At 40.6% G+C, this 13796-nt stretch overlaps 2 protein-coding genes across 19 annotated transcripts in view; both read right to left on the bottom strand.

Annotated features, from left to right (window-relative positions):
- lgals4 (galectin 4) overlaps window positions 1-11409 on the bottom strand; it is a 32734-nt gene extending 21325 nt beyond the window's left edge. For 15 of the 18 annotated variants that reach the window (XM_042774781.1, XM_042774779.1, XM_042774789.1 and 12 more), the window contains exons 1-27: window positions 11301-11409; window positions 10842-11003; window positions 10570-10658; window positions 10266-10464; window positions 10069-10182; window positions 9842-9946; window positions 6345-6433; window positions 6040-6238; window positions 5843-5956; window positions 5616-5720; window positions 5315-5403; window positions 5010-5208; window positions 4814-4927; window positions 4587-4691; window positions 4293-4381; window positions 3988-4186; window positions 3789-3902; window positions 3548-3664; window positions 3220-3308; window positions 2923-3121; window positions 2720-2833; window positions 1412-1528; window positions 1087-1175; window positions 790-988; window positions 587-700; window positions 346-462; window positions 20-108 (exon numbers count right to left, since the gene is read on the bottom strand). In XM_042774781.1, coding sequence (XP_042630715.1) covers window positions 20-108; window positions 346-462; window positions 587-700; window positions 790-988; window positions 1087-1175; window positions 1412-1528; window positions 2720-2833; window positions 2923-3121; window positions 3220-3308; window positions 3548-3664; window positions 3789-3902; window positions 3988-4186; window positions 4293-4381; window positions 4587-4691; window positions 4814-4927; window positions 5010-5208; window positions 5315-5403; window positions 5616-5720; window positions 5843-5956; window positions 6040-6238; window positions 6345-6433; window positions 9842-9946; window positions 10069-10182; window positions 10266-10464; window positions 10570-10658; window positions 10842-10964 — 3290 coding nt within the window. In that variant the 5' untranslated portion in view covers window positions 10965-11003; window positions 11301-11409. The remainder of the gene's footprint in view (window positions 1-19; window positions 109-345; window positions 463-586; window positions 701-789; window positions 989-1086; window positions 1176-1411; window positions 1529-2719; window positions 2834-2922; window positions 3122-3219; window positions 3309-3547; window positions 3665-3788; window positions 3903-3987; window positions 4187-4292; window positions 4382-4586; window positions 4692-4813; window positions 4928-5009; window positions 5209-5314; window positions 5404-5615; window positions 5721-5842; window positions 5957-6039; window positions 6239-6344; window positions 6434-9841; window positions 9947-10068; window positions 10183-10265; window positions 10465-10569; window positions 10659-10841; window positions 11004-11300) is intronic. The other 3 variants (XM_042774785.1, XM_042774793.1, XM_042774792.1) reach the window with 3 other exon arrangements.
- A 26-nt stretch (window positions 11410-11435) lies between these two features.
- Window positions 11436-12124, bottom strand: LOC122148519 (galectin-4-like). The gene is made up of 3 exons (XM_042774707.1): window positions 12037-12124; window positions 11804-11892; window positions 11436-11706 (listed from the first exon to the last, which is right to left on the bottom strand). The coding sequence occupies exons 1-3, from the start codon at window positions 12091-12093 to the stop codon at window positions 11436-11438; spliced, it is 417 nt and encodes a 138-aa protein (XP_042630641.1). The 5' UTR covers window positions 12094-12124.
- Window positions 12125-13796: the final 1672 nt, after the last annotated feature.

The raw sequence follows: 13796 nt of genomic DNA, 5'->3' as shown, positions 1-13796 counted from the left end.
CAATGAAGTGTTTCCTTACTGGTCAGCATTAGTGGGAACAACTCCCTGTAAGTACAAGGCCATGCCTTCCCTCAGTCCTCCTGAAATTGGTGCCACATAAGGAAGGTTCTGCAGTAAACACAAGAAAATAGGCATCAGCGTATATATATATATTTTTAAAGCAGGTTTTCAACTCACTGAAATGGGAATATGGAATTTCAACCACATTTAAAATGGCCATCAGAATCTTCCAGCTGTGGTAAGACAATTGGTTTTTGGTAAAATAGTTCTGATGTACTGCTGTTTCATTAAGTGCTTGCACTTTGTTGTGCTTTCAGAAGTCACTGGTAAAGATCGGTAACTCACAGGGTTTTGGACTGGCTGCAAGATCTCTGATTGTACAGTGGAATGTGCCCCATGTGAGCTGCCCAGAGTGGTGATTTTTGTTATAACTTCTGTAGGAAATACAGATGTTCTCCAGTTCTAAAGTGAGAACAAAGAAAAGTGAATTTAGAAAGCTGTTCACCCTCAAAGCCATTCTCACTGGATTCTGTGACAGTATCATCCATGCTGCCAAATTGCTTTAGCTGAAGAAAAAGTGACCTACTTGTAGGAAGCCAGAAAGGTTCACAGCAACATCACCATTGATATTTAATGTTGACACTTTTTCCAGTGGTATACGGTGCTTGAATGTGTACAGCTCTTTACCATTCACATAAACCTGATGAATTGAAGCAACACAGCCCATGTGAGGACAAGGTCCTAGCTTCCTTTTAATAGTGCGTTGAGTCTCGAAATAAAAGCACGTACCTGAAATCCTTCAGATTTGATGACAGAGAACATCTCAAAGGCTTCTCCCTTTTTAAAGGGGTTGTCAGAGACACTTTCCTCAGTTCCCCAACTGCCATTTATTACACTGTTCATGGCCACCTTCTGGTCCATTCGAGGATTGAACTGGAAAGCCATGTCATCATTGCTGGACGGCCCAGTCTTGAAATTTATTTCAAATCTGCATGGAAGTTCAAATATATTGAAGCAACCAAATCCCAAAAACAGTGAATTCTTTGTGTCCAATTTCCCAAATTGTTCAATGAAGTGATTCCTTACTGGTCAGCATTAGTGGGAACAACTCCCTGTAAGTACAAGGCCATGCCTTCCCTCAGTCCTCCTGAAATTGGTGCCACATAAGGAAGGTTCTACAGTAAACACAAGAAAATAGGCATCAGCGTATATAATCAGATTCTTAAAGCTTGTTTTCAACTCACTGAAATGGAAATATGGAATTTCAACCACATTTAAAATGGCCATCAGAATCTTTAAACTGTGGTAAGACAATTCCACTTGGGTAAATAGTTCTGATGTACTGCTGTTTCATTAAGTGCTTGCACTTTGTTGTGCTTTCAGAAGTCACTGGTAAAGATCGGTAACTCACAGGGTTTTGGACTGGCTGCAAGATCTCTGATTGTACGGTGGAATGTGCCCCATGTGAGCTACCCAGAGTGGAGATTTTTGTTGTAACTTCTGTAGGAAATACAGATGCGCTCCAGTTCTAATGTGGGAACAGAGAAAAGTGAATTTAGAAAGCTGTTCACCCTCAAAGCCATTCTCACTGGATTCTGTGACAGTATCATCCATGCTGTCACATTGCTTTAGCTGAAGAAAAAGTGACCTACTTGTAGGAAGCCAGAAAGGTTCACAGCAACATCACCATTGATATTTAATGTTGACACTTTTTCCAGTGGTATACGGTGCTTGAATGTGTACAGCTCTTTACCATTCACATAAACCTGATGAATTGAAGCAACACAGCCCATGTGAGGACAAGGTCTTAGCTTCCTTTTAGTAGTGCGTTGAGTCTTGAAATAAAAGCACGCACCTGAAATCCTTCAGATTTGATGACAGAGAACATCTCAAAGGCTTCTCCCTTTTTAAAGGGGTTGTCAGAGACACTTTCCTCAGTTCCCCAACTGCCATTTATTACACTGTTCATGGCCACCTTCTGGTCCATTCGAGGATTGAACTGGAAAGCCATGTCATCATTGCTGGACGGCCCAGTCTTGAAATTTATTTCAAATCTGCATGGAAGTTCAAATATGTTGAAGCAACCAAATCCCAAAAACAGTGAATTCTTTGTGTCCAATTTCCCAAATTGTTCAATGAAGTGATTCCTTACTGGTCAGCATTAGTGGGAACAACTCCCTGTAAGTACAAGGCCATGCCTTCCCTCAGTCCTCCTGAAATTGGTGCCACATAAGGAAGGTTCTGCAGTAAACACAAGAAAATAGGCATCAGCGTATATATGCATATTTTTAAAGCAGGTTTTCAACTCACTGAAATGGGAATATGGAATTTCAACCACATTTAAAATGGCCATCAGAATCTTCCAGCTGTGGTAAGACAATTGGTTTTTGGTAAAATAGTTCTGATGAACTGCTGTTTCATTAAGTGCTTGCACTTTGTTGTGCTTTTAGAAGTCACTGGTAAAGATCGGTCACTCACAGGGTTTTTGACTGGCTGCAAGATCTACGATTGAACACTCCAATGTGCCCCATGTGAGCTGCCCAGAGTGGTGATTTTTGTTATAACTTCTGTAGGAAATACAGATGTTCTCCAGTTCTAAAGTGGGAACAGAGAAAACCCACCACATAAAGCTGTTCACACTCAAAGCCATTCTCACTGGATTTTGTGACAATATCATCCATGCTGCCAAATTGCTTTAGCTGAAGAAAAAGTGACCTACTTGTAGGAAGCCAGAAAGGTTCACAGCAACATCACCACTGATATTTAATGTTGACACTTTTTTCAGTGGTATACGGTGCTTGAATGTATACAGCTCTTTACCATTCACATAAACCTGATGAATTGAAGCAACACAGCCCATGTGAGGACAAGCTCCTAGCTTCCTTTTAGGAGTGCAGTGAGTATCGATCTTAAAACACTCACCTGATATCCTTCAGATTTGATGACAGTGAACATCTCAAATGCTTCTCCCTTTTTAAAGGGGTTGTCAGAGACACTTTCCTCAGTTCCCCAACTGCCATTTATTACACTGTTCATGGCCACCTTCTGGTCCATTCGAGGATTAAAGTGGAAAGCCTTGTCTTCATTGCTGGACTGACCAGTCTTGAAATTTATCACAAATCTGCATGGAAGTTCAAATATGTTAAAGCAACTAAATTCTATTAACAGTGAATTGTTTGTGTCAAATTTCCCAGATTTTTCAATGAAGTGATTCCTTACTGGTCAGCATTAGTGGGAACAACTCCCTGTAAGTACAAGGCCATGCCTTCCCTCAGTCCTCCTGAAATTGGTGCCACATAAGGAAGGTTCTACAGTAAACACAAGAAAATAGGCATCAGCGTATATAATCAGATTCTTAAAGCTTGTTTTCAACTCACTGAAATGGAAATTTGGAATTTCAACCACATTTAAAATGGCCATCAGAATCTTTAAACTGTGGTAAGAGAATTCCACTTGGGTAAATAGTAGATCTGATGTACTGCTCTTTCATTAAGTGCTTGCACTTTGTTGTGCTTTCAGAAGTCACTGGTAAAGATCGGTCACTCACAGGGTTTCGGACTGGCTGCAAGATCTCTGATTGTACAGTGGAAAGTCCCCCATGTGAGCTGCCCAGAGTGGTGATTTTTGTTATAACTTTTGTAGGAAATACAGATGCACTCCAGTTCTAATTTGGGAACAGAGAAAAATGACTTTAGGAAGCTGTTCACCCTCAAAGCCATTCTCACTGGATTCTGTGACAGTATCATCCATGCTGCCAAAATGCTTTAGCTGAAGAAAAAGTGACCTACTTTTAGGAAGCCAGAAAGGTTCACAGCAACATCACCATTGATATTTAATGTTGACACTTTTTTCAGTGGTATACGGTGCTTAAATGTGTACATCTCTTTACCATTCACGTAAACCTGATAAACCAAAGCAACACAACCCGTGTGAGGACAAGCTCCTAGCTTCCTTTTAGGGTCATGTAGTGACTACTTTAACACATACCTGATATCCTTCAGATTTGATGACAGTGAACATCTCAAAAGTTTCTCCCTTTTTAAAGGGGTTGTCAGAGACACTTTCCTTGGCTTCCCATTCTGTGTTCCTGAAGCTATTCATGACCACTTTCTGGTGCAGTCGAGGGTTGAAGTGGAAAGCAGTGTCATCACTGTCAGACTGCCCAGTCTTGAAATTAATTTCAAATCTGCAGGGAAGATTAAACTTTTTAAAACAACCAAATCCAAACAACAATTGTTAAATAAAAATAACAATTGTTTTTGTCCAAATTGGCAAACAAAAAATTTCCTTACTGGTCAGCATTAGTTGGAATAACTCCCTTTAAGTAAAAGGCCATGCCTTCTCTCAGTCCTCCTGAAATTGGTGCCACATAAGGAAGGTTCTGCAGTAAACACAAGAAAATAGGCATCAGCTTATATAACCAGATTCTTAAAGCACGTTTTCAACTCAGTGAAATAAAAAATGTGGGATTTCATTGATGTTTCAATTGGTCATCACAGTCTGCTCTTGGGTGAGAGCGGACCGTGGGTTCCCATGCACTGCTATTTCATTACGTCAGAAATCACATTTGACGATCGGTTACTCACAGGGTTTTGGACTGGCTGTAAGATCTCTGACTGTCTGGTGGAAAGTTCCCCATGTGATCTGCTCAGACTGGTGAATGTTGTAGGAAATGAAGATGCACTCCAGTTCTAATCAGTAAATAGAGAGAGTTAATTTAGAAAGCTTTTAAATCTTCATGTCTTTCTCCTGGATTCTTACAAAGTATCATGCATGCTGCAATATTTCAACAGCTGTAGAAAATGTAACTTACTTGCATGAAGCCAAAAAGACTCACAACAACATGTCCACTGATATTTAATGTTGACACTTTTTCCAGTGTAATACGGTGCTTGAATGTGTACAGCTCTTTACCATTCACATAAACCTGATAAACCAAAGCAACACAACCCGTGTGAGGACAAGCTCCTAGCTTCCTTTTAGGGTCATGTAGTGACTTTAACACATACCTGATATCCTTCAGATTTGATGACAGTGAACATCTCAAACGTTTCTCCCTTTTTAAAGGGGTTGTCAGAGACACTTTCCTTGGCTTCCCATTTTCTGTTCCTGAAGCTGTTCATGACCACTTTCTGGTGCAGTCGAGGGTTGAAGTGGAAAGCAGTGTCATCACTGTCAGACTGCCCAGTCTTGAAATTAATTTCAAATCTGCAGGGAAGATGAAACGTTTTAAAACAACCAAATCCAAACAACAATTGTTAAATAAAAATAAAAATAGTTTTTGTCCAAATTGTCCAACAAAACAATTCCTTACTGGTCAGCATTAGTGGGAATAACTCCCTTTAAGTACAAGGCCATTCCTTCTCTCAGTCCTCCTGAAATTGGGGCCACATAAGGAAGGTTCTGCAGTAAACACAAGAAAATAAGCATCAGCTTATATAACCAGATTCTTAAAGCACGTTTTCAACTCAGTGAAATAAAAAATATTGCATTTCAAATATGTCACAACAGTCCACCACAGTCTGATATCGGACTATAGCTTACCATGCACTCCCATATGCACTGCTATTTCATTACAGTACATCAAAAATCACATTTGACTATCGGTTACTCACAGGGTTTTGGACTGGCTGTAAGATCTCTGACTGTCTGGTGGAAAGTTCCCCATGTGATCTGCTCAGACTGGTGAATGTTGTAGGAAATGAAGATGCACTCCAGTTCTAATCAGTAAATAGAGAGAGTTAATTTAGAAAGCTTTTAAATCTTCATGTCTTTCTCCTGGATTCTTACAAAGTATCATGCATGCTGCAATATTTCAACAGCTGTAGAAAATGTAACTTACTTGCATGAAGCCAAAAAGACTCACAACAACATGTCCACTGATATTTAATGTTGACACTTTTTCCAGTGGAATACGGTGTTTGAATGTGTACAGCTCTTTACCATTCACGTAAACCTGATAAACCAAAGCAACACAACCCGTGTGAGGACAAGCTCCTAGCTTCCTTTTAGGGTCATGTAGTGACTTTAAAAACATACCTGATATCCTTCAGATTTGATGACAGTGAACATCTCAAAAGTTTCTCCCTTTTTAAAGGGGTTGTCAGAGACACTTTCCTTGGCTTCCCATTTTCTGTTCCTGAAGCTATTCATGACCACTTTCTGGTGCAGTCGAGGGTTGAAGTGGAAAGCAGTGTCATCACTGTCAGACTGCCCAGTCTTGAAATTAATTTCAAATCTGCAGGGAAGATTAAACTTTTTAAAACAACCAAATCCAAACAACAATTGTTAAATAAAAATAACAATTGTTTTTGTCCAAATTGGCCAACAAAAAAATTCCTTACTGGTCAGCATTAGTGGGAATAACTCCCTTTAAGTACAAGGCCATGCCTTCTCTCAGTCCTCCTGAAATTGGTGCCACATAAGGAAGGTTCTGCAGTAAACACAAGAAAATAGGCATCAGCGTATATATGCATATTCTTAAAGCAGGTTTTCAACTCAGTGAAATAAAAAATGTGGGATTTCATTGCTGTTTGTTTTAAATTTGGTTGTTTTAAAATTTGGTTAATGTGTACCTCGATGGCGCCGCAGACGGCTGCTTCAGTGCTTGGCTCTCCAGTGTTTGTACTGTTTTTGTTCGTTTTTCCTGTTTTTTGTTTGTCAAACACGATCAGTTTCACCAGGGATGAACTGCTGAACATTCGGCAGAACACACCAGAAAATCTTTTACCAGATTTCAGTTATTCAGAGGTTTTACTAAACGTTGTTGTCGGTGGAGCAGCTGCGCTGATCAAACGCTCCAAAAAGCGCAAACGGGGAAAGCGAGCTGGTGCGCTCGTTAGACTCTGGAAGCGCGGATTTCGAACGCCGTTGCCTAGCATCCATCTGGCAAATCTCCGCTCTCTACCCAACAAAACGGACGAAATCCTTCTGCTTTCCCGGACAAATAAGGATTTATCACACTCTGCTGCTCTGTGTTTCACGGAAACCTGGCTCAATGACGCCATACCGGATAGCGCGCTCCATCTGCCGGGCTTTCAGATGTTCAGAGCGGACCGCAGCGCAGAATCAACGGGGAAATCGCGCGGCGGCAGTACATGCTTTTATGTCAATGAACGGTGGTGCACAGATGTACCTGTGTTAAAGAAGATGTGCTGGTCAGATCTAGAAGTGCTTTTTGTCAACTGCAAGCCGTTCTATTCGCCGCGGGAGTTTCACTCGTTCATTCTGGTGAGCGTTTACATCCCTCCGCAAGCGCACGTAAGTCTGGCTTTACAGAAACTCGCTGATCAGATCACAGAGACAGAACAACAACACCCGGACTCTGTTTTAACCATTCTTGGGGACTTTAATAAAGCCAATCTCTCCCGTGAACTGCCAAAATACAGACAGCATGTTACATGTTCCTAAAGAGACAGTAATATATTGGATCACTGTTACACCACAATAAAGGATGCATATCACTCTGTTCCACGAGCAGCTTTGGGACTGTCTGATCACTGTCTGGTTCATCTTATACCAACCTACAGGCAGAAACTTAAATCTGCTAAACCTGTAGTAAAGACTGTAAAGAGATGGACCAACGAAACAGAGCAGGATTTACAAGCTTGTTTTGACCTCACTGATTGGAGTGTTTTTGAAGCTGCTACCACCGATCTGGACGAACTCACAGAGACCGTAACATCCTATATTAGTTTTTGTGAGGATATATGTTTTCCTACCAGGACTTATTTAACATTCAACAACGATAAGCCATGGTTTACAGCAAAACTCAGACATCTTCGTCAGGCCAAAGAGGATGCCTACAGAAATGGGGACAGAGTCTTGTATAATCAGGCCAGGAACACACTGAACAAAGAGATTAGAGCGGCTAAAATGACCTACTCTAAAAAGTTGGAAGACCAGTTTACTTCCAACGACTCAACTTCAGTATGGAAAGGACTGAGAGCCATTACCAACTACAAGACACCATCCCCCTGCAGTGAGGCTAATCAACGACTTGCTAACGACCTGAATGAGTTTTATTGTAGATTTGAAACACCCCACATCCATTCTGATCATCTCTCTACACAACCGTTAACACCTCCATCAATACCCACCCCCTGCTCTTCAAATCAGTGAAAACGATGTGCGCCAGGTCTTCAGGAAGAACAAAAGAAGAAAAGCACCAGGTCCAGATGGTGTTACACCAGCCTGTCTGAGAACCTGTGCTGACCAATTGGCCCCCATCTTTTCACAGGTCTTCAACAGATCTCTGGAGTTGTGTGAAGTGCTGTCCTGCTTCAAACGCTCCACCATCATCCCCGTTCCAAAGAAACCCAAGATAACAGGACTTAACAACTACAGACCTGTGGCTCTAACGTCTGTCATCATGAAGTCATTTGAAAAACTGGTTCTGGCTTATCTGAAGGACATCACTGGACCCTTACTGGACCCCCTGCAGTCTGCTTACCGAGCAAACAGGTCCGTGGATAATGCAATCAACATGGGATTGCACTTCATCCTGCAACATCTGGACAAAACAGGGACGTATGTGAGGATCCTGTTTGTGGACTTTAGTTCGGCTTTCAACACCATCATCCCAACAGCCCTCCAGACCAAACTGACCCAGCTCTCTGTTCCTAGCTCTATCTGTCAGTGGATCACCAGCTTTCTGACAGATAGGCAACAGCTAGTGAGACTGGGGAAATTCATGTCGAACAGCTGCTCCACCAACACTGGTGCCCCTCAGGGATGTGTTCTCTCCCCACTGCTCTTCTCCCTCTACACCAACGACTGCACCTCCAAAGACCCCTCTGTCAAGCTCCTGAAGTTTGCAGACGACACTACAGTCATCGGCCTCATTCAGGATGGTGATGAGTCTGCTTACAGACAAGAGGTTGAGCAGCTGGCTGTCTGTTGCAGTCTTAACAATCTGGAGCTGAACACTCTCAAAACAGTGGAGATGATTGTGGACTTCAGGAGAAACCCCCCCTGCACTCCCCCCACTCACCATCATGAACAGCACTGTGGCTGTTGTGGAGTCATTCAGATTCCTGGGAACCACCATCTCTCAGGACCTGAAGTGGGACAATCACATTGACTCCATTGTTAAAAAGGCTCAACAAAGGTTGTACTTCCTTCGCCAGCTGAGGAAGTTTAACCTGCCACAGGAGCTGCTGAAACAGTTCTACTCAGCCGTCATTGAGTCTGTCCTGTGCACTTCAATAACTGTCTGGTTTGGTTCAGCTACAAAATCAAACATCAGAAGACTACAGAGAACAGTTCGGACTGCTGAAAGAATTATTGGTGCTCCCCTGCCCACCCTTCAAGAACTGTATACATCCAGAGTGAGGAAAAGGACTCAGAAAATCACTCTGGATCCCTCACATCCAAGTTACCCCATATTTGAACTTTTGCCATCTGGCCGGCGCTTCAGAGCTGCAAATACCAGGACAGTCAGGCACAAGAACAGTTTCTTCCCCCAGGCAATCTACCTCATGAACAGTTAAATGTTCACCACTTATGCAAAAAATGTGCAATATTCTTATATTTATTTGTTACCCCTCCATCCAAGTACATCTCTGCATCTTACTCTATTCTAGCACAACTGTTCATACAATTTATTTATTTGCAATTTGTTTTTTGTTTTTTGTTGTTGTTGTTGTCTCTGTGTACTGGAAGCTTATGTCACTAAAACAAATTCCTTGAATGCGTAAGCATACTTGGCAATAAAGCTCTTTCTGATTCTGATTCTGTTTCAATTGGTCATCACATCACTCTTGGGTGAGAGCAGACCGTGGGTTCCCATGCACTGCTATTTCATTACGTCAGAAATCACATTTGACGATTGGTTACTCACAGGGTTTTGGACTGGCTGTAAGATCTCTGACTGTCTCGTGGAAAGTTCCCCATGTGATCTGCTCAGACTGGTGAATGTTGTAGGAAATGAAGATGCACTCCAGTTCTAATCAGCAAATAGAGAGAGTTAATTTAGAAAGCTTTTAAATCTTCATGTCTTTCTCCTGGATTCTTACAAAGTATCATGCATGCTGCAATATTTCAACAGCTGTAGAAAATGTAACTTACTTGCATGAAGCCAAAAAGACTCACAACAACATGTCCACTGATATTTAATGTTGACACTTTTTCCAGTGGAATACGGTGTTTGAATGTGTACAGTTCTTTACCATTCACATAAACCTGATAAACCAAAGCAACACAACCCGTGTGAGGACAAGCTCCTAGCTTCCCTAAATGGTCATGTAGTGACTTTAAAAACATACCTGATATCCTTCAGATTTGATGACAGTGAACATCTCAAAAGTTTCTCCCTTTTTAAAGGGGTTGTCAGAGACACTTTCCTTGGCTTCCCATTTTCTGTTCCTGAAGCTGTTCATGACCACTTTCTGGTGCAGTCGAGGGTTGAAGTGGAAAGCAGTGTCATCACTGTCAGACTGCCCAGTCTTGAAATTAATTTCAAACCTGCAGGAAGATGAAACTTTTTAAAACAACCAAATCCAAACAACAATTGTTAAATAAAAATAACAATTGTTTTTGTCCAAATTGGCCAACAAAACAATTCCTTACCATTCTGCATTAGTGGGAATAACTCCCTTTAAGTACAAGGCCATGCCTTCTCTCAGTCCTCCTGAAATTGGGGCCACATAAGGAAGGTTCTGCAGTAAACACAAGAAAATAGGCATCAGCGTATATTAACTAGATTCTTATGGCAGGCTTTGAACTTCTGATTTTGTTTTTTAAGGTATGTAAAAATCATGCAAATTTTTCATGCACTGCTGTTTCTTTTAGTGCTTGCCCTTTGTTGTGTTCTGAATCCTTGGTAAGTGTCTGTTACTCACAGGATTTTGAACCGTGTTGCTCAGTGAAAGTCCCATCTGTGGATGAATAGTTGGCAAATTATGTTCAGAGCCAGTCAACGACCAGCTTTCATCCAGCGTAGATGAATGCTCTCCAAAAGTCATACTTGCACTCCGCCCAAAGACAGAAGATCCCGTCCAGCTCTGTAAAAGCAAGATGGTAGGAGCTGAATAACACAAGTATGTTTATCATTTCTACCAGACATTTACTTTTTCTTTTACTTAGTCAAGTGGTCCTGGTCTGCCTTTCCAATTGTAAGCATGTCTTGCACATTACAAATCAAAGAATCAGATGTAGGACATGATGAACATACTGAAGCATTTATCTGTGTGTTATCATAGCCTAATGCCAAAATAACAGGAGTGCCTGTGCCTGAGTAATGAAAACTAAATACAATTAATGTAATCTGAAAATATTTGTAAAAGAGGAGGATCACTCACCTCGGTGAATACCACGTTTGTCAACGAAACTTCTCCTCCAACGCTTAAAGCAATGACACGATCCAGAGGTATACGATGCTGAAATTGGCCAACTTCGCTTCCATTCAAATACACCCAGATTGAAAATTACTAATTTTAGATATCTTTTCTGATCTTTTTGCCTTCACACGATGCACTCAATGAACAGGACAAAACATCAAAACACACCTGATAATTTTCAGAATTTACGGCAATGATCAGATCAAAGCTGCTGCCCTGTTTTAAAGGTAATTCCAGTTTCTCCTTTTTTCCCCATGCCCCATGTTGGCGGCTGTTTAGGACCATGTAGTTGCTGCTGAACTGGGTTCTAATTTGAAAGGCGATGTCATTTCCTTTAGATTCCCCACACTTCAGATTCACCACAAAGCTGTAAAGATCAAAGACAACGTAAAAGAGTGAACTAGTTACTCAAACAAACTTGCATTTCTAGTTATAACTGTCTAGTCATGAACAGTAAGATTCACCTCTCACATCCAGAGGGAACAGAGCCCTGAATGAAGATGGCTTTCCCAGCTTTCAGTCCTCCAGAGATACGACTCACATAAGGGACGCTCTGCATAATAAATATAGTATTCTGTATGTTACAAGTTTTACAGCTGACTTAAATACAACTTCCCCAACCTCTGAGAATGCACAAGTTAATTTAGAAAGCTATACTATATGTCAGGAGTTTAAGAAAGACAGAGAAATCACTCACGAAGCCAGAGATGGTCTGGAAGCTGGACTGGAATGCTGACTTGAACGTAAAGCTCATATTGTCGGTCTGACGGGCTGATGCACAGGTGGATTTTAGATTTCAGGATGAGCATTGCAGATGGTGGTCTTGGTTTTATAATTTTGGTGGGTAGGAGTGGTCTAGCCTTCAGGCAGGCTTTAGCCATGAGGCATTTCAAAATAATGCAAAATGACTTCATTTTGGCTTAGCAACCCAAAGGCGAAATTTGAAGCTATGATGGATGGGATCATTTGCAATTTCACAACAGTTTTGCCCAAAGCCATATTGTGCATCAGTGCTCAAAGCTAAGAGGCATTTTACAGTTAATACAGTTTCTGTAGTTTATTGAACTTCTTAACAATTAATCTCATAGTCACCTGCTGTCAGAGTTTTACTTATAAGCATGCCTATAATTACATTGAGCTGTAGTTTCTTTATTATTATTATTTCTTTTGGTGTAACTTTTCTGTAAAGCTGTAAAATACATATTTATATAACAAGCATAAAAAATCAGTTACATTCAATTCAAGTTTATTTGTATAGCACTTTTTACGATACAAATCATTGCAAAGCAACTTTACAGAAAATTACGTTTCTACAATATTTAGTAGTAGCTTATCAGTGGTGAAAAATATAAAAACAATCATGATGCATGCACGTTCCTTCATCTCGGCCTTTGCAGTATTCCATATCAACATTGTATTATGCATCAACTATCCAATGTTTCAAAATAAAAGAATATCCATCATTTCCTTTTTTTTTACATTTGGCAGAAACAATGGTATTATTAAATTTTTTTTTCAAGTTTGTTAATAAGGAGAACAATGTGTGTTAATGTAATGTTAATGTAACTTGATTGTGTGACAGTAGTAAGCAGTGTGACAGTCATGTAATTTATAATACGTTGTGAAATTTGAACTAAACCTGTTCCAGCCAGAGGGCAGACCTCTGAATTTGATTATCAAATGCTTTGCTCAGTTAGCAGAATTCTCACAAGGTCATAAAGTGAAAAGCACGAAAGGCAACATGCAGGATCAGAACATAACACTATTCGTAGGACTCTTCATGCACGTACACTTCATCACAGCATCTCTGAATGGACAGAATGCCAATAAATGCCACTTGAACAATGTCTCTGAGTGGCAACTGACTGTAACTTTTGCTCATGTTTTACAACTTCCAACACTAACGATTACCGACTAGAAAAATCATTGTCAACTATTCACTACAGTTCAGTGTGTGTCTGTCTAAGAACCTTATTAAGAATCAAGCAATAAATTTGGCTAATTCTAAAGTCGTAGAATAAAAAATAATAAAGGGTTCAATCAAATTAGAGACTTTTTATGCAAATATACAGTCCAGTTAAACTTGTTCATGTCACAAACAGTTGATCTTCATTTAAGTCTTTTTTTTTTAAACTAAATTACATATAAGACTTGCTTATCCAGCTGGAAAGGTTACATTAATTTGTTGCTAAGTATATGACCACTTAAATGATATGTTATATTATTATATGTTGCGGCAATATGCAAAATTATGTTCTGCGGTTTTGTTCACGTTATAACTTTTGTTATGCTTGTGCATGAGCATAACAATTCAATTGCATAACATTCAATTGCATAACAGCATAAGATGTTTGTGACAAATGGGGTGGGGCCGAGAGCCGTGGGAACGGGTCGAGGCTGGTGGAGTCATTGGAAATGAGCGACACCTGGACCATTCACTGGCCTTGAGACCCACGG

Source organism: Cyprinus carpio, chromosome A18, assembly GCF_018340385.1.
Source record: "Cyprinus carpio isolate SPL01 chromosome A18, ASM1834038v1, whole genome shotgun sequence".
Lineage (NCBI taxonomy): Eukaryota > Metazoa > Chordata > Actinopteri > Cypriniformes > Cyprinidae > Cyprinus > Cyprinus carpio.
Note: the sequence above shows the minus strand (reverse complement) of the source record. Positions and strands in the feature narration are given on the sequence as shown.